The sequence below is a fragment of the Notolepis coatsorum genome (genome assembly GCF_963971535.1).
Source record: "Notolepis coatsorum genome assembly, chromosome: 5".
Taxonomy (NCBI): domain Eukaryota; kingdom Metazoa; phylum Chordata; class Actinopteri; order Aulopiformes; family Paralepididae; genus Notolepis; species Notolepis coatsorum.
Window position 1 is genome coordinate 51,535,828 of NC_140169.1, and position 11,121 is coordinate 51,546,948.

The window sequence follows — 11,121 nt, forward strand, 5'->3', positions numbered from 1 at the left end:
CACAGAGAGAGAGAGAGAGAGAGAGAGAGAGAGAGAGAGAGAGAGAGAGAGAGAGAGAGAGAGAGAGAGAGAGAGAGAGAGAGAGAGAGAGAGAGAGAGAGAGAGAGAGAGAGAGAGAGAGAGAGAGAGAGAGAGAGACGTTGCTAGGGAAATACACTTTATAGCTGGGGGTTCTTCAGGGGTGAGTCAGACGGGAGCATGTCTATGTTCCCCGGATTCTATGTTCCCCGCTTCATTGATTGATTTATTGAACATTTTAGACCACCAGCCCTGATTCCAAACTCTAACCTTAACCAGTTCGAAAGAGGGCCTAAGCTTAACCGTTCGAAACAAGGCGGACATTAATAATTAATAAATATTAATAAAATAATAAAAATTTATAAAATGTTCAATCTATTAATCAATCAAAGCGGGGAACATAGAACCCGGGGAACATAGGACCCGGGGAACATAGGGATGATCCCAGTCAGACTAGTCAGACAAGCAGACGAGCTTGACAGCGAGACAGCAGAGATCCCCCCACCCTCCTCAGTGCTGGTGGGTGGGGGGAGGAGCAGCACGCCACAAGCACATAGCCAGCTTCGGCTAAGGGGACAGATAGCTTCGGCTAACAGGACAGGCTTAGGGATCTAGGCCGCAACCATCAAGAGAGATCATTAGAATTATGAAATTAGTTCCATCTTGTACAAGTCTATGTTTATGGAATAAACATCAACATCAAGGAAAGAGACCACGTTTCCAGTGTAAATTTTTCTGATTACGGATGTACTAACGGGGGGGGGGGGGGATACAGCGTGTGACAGCCAGTAAGATAACCATCATCAACCAACAAAAAAACAAACACGGCGCTTCACGGAAGGCCAGATCGAAGAGTTGATTAGAGGCTGTAAACCCTGTTATCTATCAAGTGGTAGGAGATGTCCTTAAATGAGCTCATGAGAAGGCCTAGGGGGAGCATGTACAGCGCAGACAGGATTGGCGCAAGCACAGATCCCTGTGGTACGCCGCACGAGAGGGGTGAAGGGTCAGACTTAAAAGGGCTGACAGCCACGGCAAAACTTCTCTCCTGAAAGTAGGAGGTAAACCAACTTAGGGAGGGCGGCCGGGTAGCGCAGTGGACTATGGGTCTGTCTACCACCACAGAGACAGTGGGATCGAATCTGGCTGTGGTGCCTCCGGCTTGGCCGACCGTCCACACTAACACAATTGGCCGTGTCAGTGGGTGGGAAGCCGGCGAGCGTGGGTCCCGGTCGTTGTAAACAGCGACTCCTACAGGTCGGTCGGGGCGCCTGCACAGCGAGGGAAGGATCTAGGAGAGGTAGTGTGACCTTCCACACGTTACACTCTCCCAGTGAGAGTCTGCGCTGCCAGGTGAAAAGAAGCGGTGGGCTGGGTACACATGTGTCGGAGGAAGCGTGTGATAGTCTCCGCCCTCCCAGACCGACGGTAGTGGGTAGAGTGCGCAACGACCAGGTAGGGGATTGGGAATTGGCATAACGACTAACATTGGGATGGGAGAAAGATGAACAAAAATTAAAAAAACTTAGGACGCTCCCGGTGAGGCCCACCCACTGTCTAACAGGATGCCGTGGTCTACTGTGTCGAACGCTGTGCTGAGATCCAGCAGCACCAGGACAGAACCTTCACCGGAGTCAGAGGACATCATGATGTCGTTTGAGACTCTGAAGAGGGCCGTTTCAGTGGAGTGTTTTTTTGCGGAAACCTGAATGGAATTTATCTGAGATTTTGTGAGTAGTTAGATAGGTGGTGAGCTGGTTTGTCACCACTTTCTCTAACACCTTCGAGATAAAGGGCAGCTTAGAAATAGGTCTAGTTATTTGGCAGGGAGGGGTCTAAATTGGGCTTTTTGAGAACAGGGTGTACGACTGCCTCCTTAAAATAGACTGGGACACAGAGCCTGAGATTAGTGATTTGTTTATGATGGTTACTAAACTGGGGCCAACAGAAGTGAAAAGCTGCTTGAGCAAGGATGTGGGTAGAATATCTAGGGGGCTTGTGGAGGATTTCCTTGAGCTCACTGTGTCGAATTAGGTCTGTCAGGGAGACAGGCGAAAAACTGCTCAGGGATGATTTGGTAACTGGACAGAGAGGGAGGAGAGAGGGTGATGGGGTGATGCTGTATTTGATCATATCAGATTATCATATCAGCCATCGACCACCCGGCTCTCTAAATAGGGAGGTGTAGTGGTTACTTCCTGGTCTATAGGGAGGTGTAGTGGTTACTTCCTGGTCTATAGGGAGGTGTAGTGGTTACTTCCTGGTCTATAGGGAGGTGGCGTGGTTACTTCCTGGTCTATAGGGAGGTGTAGTGGTTACTTCCTGGTCTATAGGGAGGTGGCGTGATTACGAAACCAAGCCGCATTTCTCGGAGACGCTCTCTGATTGGTCGACGCCTGTTTCTACACTGGTTAAGCTTAGGCACTCTTCGAAGTTGGTTATGGTTAAAGTTTGTCTTAGAGCGTGACGGCAAGTTCTTTCGACGGTTAAGCTTAGGCACTCTTCGAAGTTGGTTAAGGTTAGAGTTTGTCTTAGAGCAGGGCGATAGAACGCCAGGTAGTTTGCAGGCTGTTTGGCGTAGAAATGGGCAAAGACACAGCTCGTCACGGATTGGGCAAACATGTCAGTGGCCAATCAGAGAGCGTCAGTCAGTGCCAATCAGAGAGCGTCTCCGAGAAATGCGGCTTGGTTTCGTAAGCACGCAGGGAGGTGTAGTGGTTACTTCCTGGTCTATAGGGAGGTGTAGTGGTTACTTCCTGGTCTATAGGGAGGTGTAGTGGTTACATCCTGGTCTATAGGGAGGTGTAGTGGTTACTTCCTGGTCTATAGGGAGGTGTAGTGGTTACTTCCTGGTCTATAGGGAGGTGTAGTGGTTACTTCCTGGTCTATGTGGAGGTGTAGTGGTTACTTCCTGGTCTATAGGGAGGTGTAGTGGTTACTTCCTGGTCTATAGGGAGGTGTAGTGGTTACTTCCTGGTCTATAGGGAGGTGTAGTGGTTACGTCATTGCCGTTTTTCGTGTTCCACCCTCTGTCCAACCCAATGTATTTCCCCATTGCCCATTTCTAAATCGTCTCGTTTAAAACAAATAAAGCCTTAACATTTGCATGGCGTACCTTTCTGTGCTTATTCATCCACAATCTATAGCTCAACATGAAAAGATTCGCATTAGAATCATTAAAAATCGCAGAATTTTATTTCAACCAAAAATGCTTAAACAATAATGTTAGTGATAGAAGGGAACTCATTTTGTGCAAAAGTGGAACGTTTTTCAAATTCCATGCGGCAGAATTGTTACAATTTTCCCCAATGATAAATCCCCATACGGGTGGAACAACCAGTGACGTCAGACGACACCTCCCTATACACTGTACAACCTACCCGTGTGGATGACACTGCTGTTGCTGGGTAAGCTGGTACAGTTGCCACTCCTCGCTGCCACCGTGACGGTGTGCTCGTTGCTGCATAGCAGGCCGTGATAGGTGCAGGAGGTGAGGCTAGTGTCACAGGTGTACGTGCGCCCGTCGGAGCTCGTCACCACGGCGACGTACCGGTCGGCCCCGTCGCCGGGAGCCCAGCTCACGGTGCCGGTGCTCTGCGTACATTCCAAGATGGCCGTCAACACCTCGGGGACGCACGACGCTGAAATGGCCGGAACGGAATGTCGTCAAACATTATGTATAGGGCCTTTGACACAAAGACTGAATTGGAGGTTAAGGGACATTTAAAGATGACCATACAATATATAAGTAATATAATGTATATAATATAAGATCTGGGATCATACTGGATTTGAAGAAGGCGGGGGCGCTGGGCATGCTGAGATGTTGGCTGCATTGGCTCTGGACAGTGACGTTGTAGTCCTGTCCGCAGGGCGGGGACACGGAGAGAGAGGCCACGGCGGTGTCGTTGACCCCCAAGTATCCCAGGTTCCCCCTGGCCGTTACCCGGTAGTTCACGGCGCAACTGACCTTCTGCCAGGACAGCTGGGCCACGTCGCTCTGGCAAGGCATGTCAGCGGTCAGGCCCACCGGCTGGCAGGGCTCTGGAGAGATGAGCCGGAGAGAGGGGGGAGAGGGGAGAAGATGCAAAGGAGGAAGGTGCAAAGGAGAGAAGGAGGAGAGAAGGAGGAGATAAGGAGGAGAGGAGGGGAGAGAAGGAGGGGAGAGAAGGAGGGGAGAAGGAGGAGATAAGGAGGAGAGAGAAGGAGGGGAGAAGGAGGAGAGAAGGAGGAGAGAAGGAGGAGAGAAGGAGGAGAGGAGGGGAGAGAAGGAGGGGAGAGAAGGAGGGGAGAAGGAGGAGATAAGGAGGAGAGAGAAGGAGGGGAGAAGGAGGAGAGAAGGAGGAGAGAAGGAGGAGAGAAGGAGGAGAGAAGGAGGAGAGAAGGAGGGGAGAAGGAGGGAAAGGAGGTGAGAAGGAGGGGAGAAGGAGGGAAAGGAGGGGAGAAGGGGGAGAGAAGGAGGAGAGAAGGAGGGGAGAAGGAGGGAAAGGAGGGGAGAAGGGGGAGAGAAGGAGGAGAGAAGGAGGGGAGAAGGAGGAGAGAAGGAGGGAAAGGAGGGGAGAAGGAGGGAAAGGAGGGAAAGGAGGTGAGAAGGAGGACAGAAGGAGGGGAGAAGGAGGAGAGAAGGAGGAGAGAAGGAGGAGAGAAGGAGGAGATAAGGAGGAGGGAAGGAGGGGAGAAGGAGGAGAGGAGGAGGAGAGAGAAGGAGGGGAGAAGGAGGAGAGAAGGAGGAGAGAAGGAGGAGAGAATGAGGGGAGAAGGAGGGGAGAAGGAGGGGAGAAGGAGGAGAGAAGGAGGGAAAGGAGGTGAGAAGGAGGGGAGAAGGAGGGAAAGGAGGTGAGAAGGGGGAGAGAAGGAGGAGAGAAGGAGGGGAGAAGGAAAGGGTGTTAGTCTAGTTTCATCTCTTAGAAACACACGGTAGACAAGCAATAACTGGTGTTTCACGAATCTCTAAAAACAGCCAAGGAGATGACACAAAAAGTCCATCGACTTATTTCCAATGTGGTACTTTCCTCGCTGGACTAGAATAACCATCGCAGTCAAACGGCAACTATGATCCACAACAACGGTCATCGATATCGTTCCGCAGAAAGAACGAGTGACACAGATACCGTTTGCCGTTGTCCAGTACCTGTCTGGATCTGTACCACTCCACTGGCTGGGCTGCAGCAGTCTTGGATGCATGCGACGACGGTGATGTTGTATCCCTCTCCACAGCCCAGACCACGGAGCTCGCAGGTGGAGCCCGTGGAGTTACAGTGCAGCGACTCCACTCCAGGCCACGTGGTGGCGCTAGCTACGTACAGGTCCACCTCAGGCCTCCGCTCCCAGGACACGTCGACCGTCTCGCCCACCAGGTCGACAGCCACTTGCTGAGGGGCACAGGGACCTGGGGAGAGGGGCCGAATGGATCAAACCTCACAGCCGTAAAACACGGCAGAGCGTGTAGCTACACACATAGATATATATATAACTAGATGGTGCAAGGCGGAGTCTCTCCAGCGTAGTTCACCGGCGGCCATCTTGCCACAGGCAGCACGCCCCACTCGTAACATGAATGTCTATGGTGCATGTACTATTGAAATAACCATAGCTTGCTCAATTTTCAACCGATTTACAAACGGTTTGGTTTATTACACACGTTATTAATGATTCAGGATGCCTGGACATGTTGAAATAACTTTCATATGAAAGTTCATTATAAGTATGCAGTATGCTAATTACATCTCTGATGTTTATAACAAACCAAATCGTTTGTAAATCGGTTGAAAATTTAGCAAGCTATGGTTATTTCAATAGTACATGCACCATAGACATTCATGTTACGAGTGGGGCGTGCTGCCTGTGGCAAGATGGCCGCCATGTGGCAACGTCGGTCTCCATTGGCCAGCAGCGGGTGAGTCATCGAGCCTTTATGTAGGTCTATGGCTACACGCAGGGCCGCCTGGGAGAAATGCGAGGCCCTGTGCGAGATTTAACGCGAGCCCCCCCCCCCCCCAAAGGTAAAAAAAATAAAAATAAAAATAAAAAATTATATATATATATATATATATATATTTTTTTTTTTTTTTTTTATACAGTCAACATATTCTTAAATAATAGCGCTGCCCGAGGCGGGGCATGATACAGTCAACATATAGCAAAAGAGAGAGCGAGAGAGAGCTCCCGTTCTACAGTCAATATACAGTGTACAGAGAGAGAGAGAGAGAGAGAGAGAGACACACATTGGAAAGAAATTGAAATGCTATTTGGCCCTAAACAGAGAGTACACAGTGGCAGAATACCTGAGCACTGTGACTGAAGATCCTTGAGCACAGCCTAGCCATCGAGAAAGGCCGCCATAGGCAGACTGTGTGTGTTAGAAGAGAGAGAGAGAGAGAGAGAGAACATGTGTGTTTGTCATGTGTGTGTGTGTTAGAGAGAGACTATAGCATGTATGAGAGATTCAAAAGGACAAAGATCAACACTTAAATCCAACAAGAAGAGGGTCAACAGAGAAACCAAAGCAGCAAGGAGCCAATGGCCGACATCAGCTAAATAGGCTAGCCAGGTACTGTGACACCAGGCCACGTGACACACAGCTTTGGCCAACGGCCCAACGCTACCCAAGCTACACAAACGACCATTCACACACAGCACATGTCGTATCTCCAAATGTTGTGAAGTAGCATATGTTTTGCCTGGAAAAAAACATCGTTATTAACAAAACATTCGGGAGGGGAAGGAAGGAAGAGTGGGGTAATGTCATGACATTTTCATTAATCTTACGTTACCTGCACGAGGAACGCAGGGCGAAAGGCCGCAACACAGGTCTCCACGTTGACGAAAGGCCTCTCGCTGTCGGGACAAAGCTATGGCCAGAGCCTAGTCATGGTGCAGGCCCGACTACATCTTCTGTCAAAGGTGATGTCGTAGTCAGAGTGCCAGGGCCTGCTATTCTCAAGGCTAACTGATAGCATCAAACGAACGTTCCCAGCTGACGCTAAACAGCTAACTGGCTAACAGTTAGCTCAATCAGGCACCTGGCTGTATGTAGTAGCCGCATAGCATGCTTCTGCGTTAGCTAACAGCTAACAAGCTATGCGGCTACTGTCTACATACAGCCAGGTGCTCTCACCAGGCACACACAGTTAGCTACTAGTAGTACTATATATTAGCTAGTCGACCAGTTTGGCTCCAGAGAGAGAGAAAGATATAGGTCAGGTCCACGGCGGGTATATAATCATAGGTTGACTCACCATAACGCAGTATCAATGAATGCGGCGCGGCCGGCGCCAATGGTAAAGTTGGAAGGAGACTTGGCCCACGGTGTAATTTCTTCTTCTTCTTCTTCTTCGAGTACTTTCCGGCAGACTGGACACCTTTCGGCGTATTGCTGCCTAACAGATTTATCTGCTCACAAGTTCTCTTCTCCTTCTTTTGAAAAGACATCCACTCGCCTCGCCTCGCTCCTCTGGATAGGTTAGCTAACGCTAGTTAGCCGTTAGCTAAGCTAGCTACTAGCCGACATCATCATGGCTATTCCGACTGAACCACACGTTAGCACTCAATATTATAACGTAGCTAAAGCTAACTAGCTGTCCCTGTCTTTAGCCGGGATGGCTAGCCTGACTGAACTGTCTAACATGCAACAACTTTCATCTTCAGTCCATCTGCCGATCGATGTCCTCTTCACCTTGGCTGGCATAAACTCCAATGCTGCACGCGCGGAATAGTCAGACGCTACCTTACCTGTAACCCCTCCCCTCATTGAAACCAATGCCTGCTGCAGAGCACCAGAGCTCCAATAGTGACCCAGGTGCAGACCCAGGAACAAGTCATTCTACAAACGTGTCTAATGTGAAATATATAAGCATATAAGCAAAACTAGATTTTAGGTCTGTGATGAAAAAGGGCCTCGCGGGAAGGGGGGCCTCGCAAAAAAATAAAATAAATAAAAAAATAAAATAAAAAAAAATAATAAAAAAAATTTATAATTTTTTTTTTTTTTGCGAGGCCCCCCTTCCCGCGAGACCCTGTGCGACCGCACTGCTCGCACACCCCCTGAGGCGGCCCTGGCTACACGTGTAGATCTGAAGCTAATTGACGTTTAATCATTTAGCTGACGCTTTTATCCCAATTGTGAACAACAAGGCAGCAGGAGGGGTGTCAACTACACGGACTACAACGTATGACGTATATCATGCCAGTTAGGGTGCCTTATGTACACTGCACCTGTGTATACTAGTGTATACTTTACTTAGTATATATTCAGATTCTAAGTGCTATTGACCGTATTTATTGTAACATGTATAATAACTGATAGCGCCTACAGACCCTCATCTGAAGTTTGATTACACTGCCTACTTGCTCATTATGCTTATTTTCATCTGTACTATAATTGTATTGCCTATTAAGGCTGTTTCCCCCGAAGCCTGTTTTTGGGATTCGAACTTCGTCAGGGTTTTTCGAACGGATGTTCGAACCTTCGTTTTTAATTAAAAAATATATATATTTCAAAAAAGAAATACCATTTTCTTTTTTCTTTTATATAATATTTCTTTTCTTTATTGTCATGACCTATGACCCATGTGCCCGGGCTGACCCGCGTCATGACCTATGACCCATGTGCCCGGGCTGACCCGCGTCATGACCTATGACCCATGTGCCCGGGCTGACCCGCGTCATGACCTATGACCCATGTGCCCGGGCTGACCCGCGTCATGACCTATGACCCATGTGCCCGGGCTGACCCGCGTCATGACCTATGACCCATGTGCCCGGGCTGACCCGCGTCATGACCTATGCCCCATGTGCCCGGGCTGACCCGCGTCATGACCTATGACCCGTGTGCCCGGGCTGACCCGCGTCATGACCTATGACCCATGTGCCCGGGCTGACCCGCGTCATGACCTATGACCCATGTGCCCGGGCTGACCCGCGTCATGCTGGACGGACACGCTCGTCTTCTACTATCATGCACTAGTCTTCCCCTAACTAATCCTCCTTGCCTATATTATACTAACATGTCACACTTCTCTGCACTCGACGCTGCAGCACCCAAGGTTCAACACTCAGCTGACAGAGTTGCACCCGAGGCTGAAAGGAGTTACAGTTGTAAAAGGGGCCGAAGTCCTTTATCCAGCTGAATTAGATTCGATTAGATGAGATAGATTAGATACAAATGTATTGCCATTATACAGCACAAGTACAGTACAATGAAAATAGGTTTGGCATCCAACCAGAGTGCAAATGTAACAGTAAAGTGCAATAGTAATATACAATGTACAGGTGATTAAACTGGGTATAAAAGATATAAATTAGTACTACTGAGTAATAGTGCTAATGGGATGTATGTAAAGAGTTGCAGTATTAATATGTACAGTGACCCAGGTATAAAGACGGAGTGTGTCTCAGTGTGGAGCAGTAGGCTGCCCTCACCTGTGATGAACGGGAGGACACTGGCGGGCCCGCGACAGCCGCTATTCATCGCTATGACGATCACAGTGTAATTCTGTCCACAGACCAGGTTGCTAAGGGAACAGGACGTGTCGGTGTCGCTGCAGGAGGAGGTGTCTCCACCGTCACTGGTCGCCTGGACGCTGTAGGATGTGACTCCTGTGGACCTGCTCCAGCTGACCAGAGCTGAGCCTGTAATGCACTGACTGACCGTCAGGTTCCTCATCACGTTCACGTCCACAGGTGCACAGGGAGCTAGAGAGAGAGAGAGAAAGAGAGAGAGAGAGAGAGAGAGAGAGAGAGAGAGAGAGAGAGAGAGAGAGAGAGAGAGAGAGAGAGAGGGATGGAGAGAGAGTGAGAAAGAGAGAGAGGGATGGAGAGAGAGGGGGATGGAGAGAGAGTATTTATCGTAATGTACATATATGGTAATTTACAACTATGGTAATTTACATCTATGGTAAGTTACATCTATAGGAATGTATATATATGGTCATTTACATCTATGGTAATGTCATTAGCTGTACAGGATAGCCTTGTAGCAAATGGTGAGGTTTATAATAGGTTTATAATATATCCAAACCAAATCTCGAACTTGGACCTCATACAGTCAATAATATCCTAGTTTTAATTACAAACCGTTGTCCCACTATACCTGGTTATAGACATCGGTCTGTTGACCACAGTGTGCTGGCTAGTCTAGCCAGACCGGCTAACGTGAGTACTCAACCCGATAAAAACATTGGGCTTTTTAACCCTTTCACTGCCACACGACAGAAGGTTAACCCTTTACTATCACACAACCGACGGCGATGCTCCATCATTAGCATCATTAGCTCCGCGTAGCCTCCTGGCTTTAGTCGCAGACCTAGGATCACATTTCCCTTACATTCCATAAGCGTACAATGGGAAAATAACTGACCCTGAATCTGTTGCTAGTATCTGTTTCACCAACCACCATTTTTAGAAAAAGATATTTGTATTTATAATTTAAATCGTATAACGTTATTTCGCTGCATATCAAATCACTGTAAATACTAATATGAATCATTGTTTCGTTGTACATATTGTGTATAGTTTATAACGTTATTGTTTTTTATATAACGTTAGTAGCTAGCTAGCTTGCTAGCCATTCCCGAAACTCCTCCACATGCCCCGATTTAAAATGGTTCTCTCCTCTTTGTATACTTTTGTCCTCACAAACAAAGTATTCTGCCAGGGAACTTATGGACACGACAGTAGTAGTTATAAGGTTTTTGAGCTTGTAACGGTAACGTTAGTTAGCTATCGTGGTATCAGCGGGCCGTGCCGTGTAGCTAGCTAGCTTGCTAGCTGGCATGATGCGTGCAGTGCACATGTTTTTTTTGTGTATTGTTTTTATTGACCTATAGTCCATTCATGCTGAGTGAATCAGTTCCCCCAGCCACATTTGTGTATTCAAAATTTTTTGGGGAATTAACTGATAGAAAATGTATAGAAAATGTATCGAATCGTGGTCAAATGAAGAGATTTCATGATGCATTGAATCGTTGCCTGAATAATGGTAATTGAATCGAATCGTTGTGAGGTCGCATCGTTACACCCCTAGTGCTAATGGGATGTATGTAAAGAGTTGCAGTATTAATATGTACAGTGACCCAGGTATAAAGACCGAGTGTGTCTCAGTGT

At 48.1% G+C, this 11,121-nt stretch overlaps 1 protein-coding gene across 1 annotated transcript in view; it reads right to left on the reverse strand.

Moving 5' to 3' along the window:
* Positions 1-11,121, reverse strand: part of LOC311229130 (uncharacterized protein) — a 121,654-nt gene that overhangs the window by 54,889 nt on the left and 55,644 nt on the right. The window contains exons 13-16 of the mRNA XM_084315153.1: positions 9,439-9,711; positions 5,150-5,407; positions 3,805-4,062; positions 3,399-3,659 (exon numbers count right to left, since the gene is read on the reverse strand). Of these exons, the coding sequence (XP_084171279.1) occupies positions 3,399-3,659; positions 3,805-4,062; positions 5,150-5,407; positions 9,439-9,711 (1,050 nt within the window). The remainder of the gene's footprint in view (positions 1-3,398; positions 3,660-3,804; positions 4,063-5,149; positions 5,408-9,438; positions 9,712-11,121) is intronic.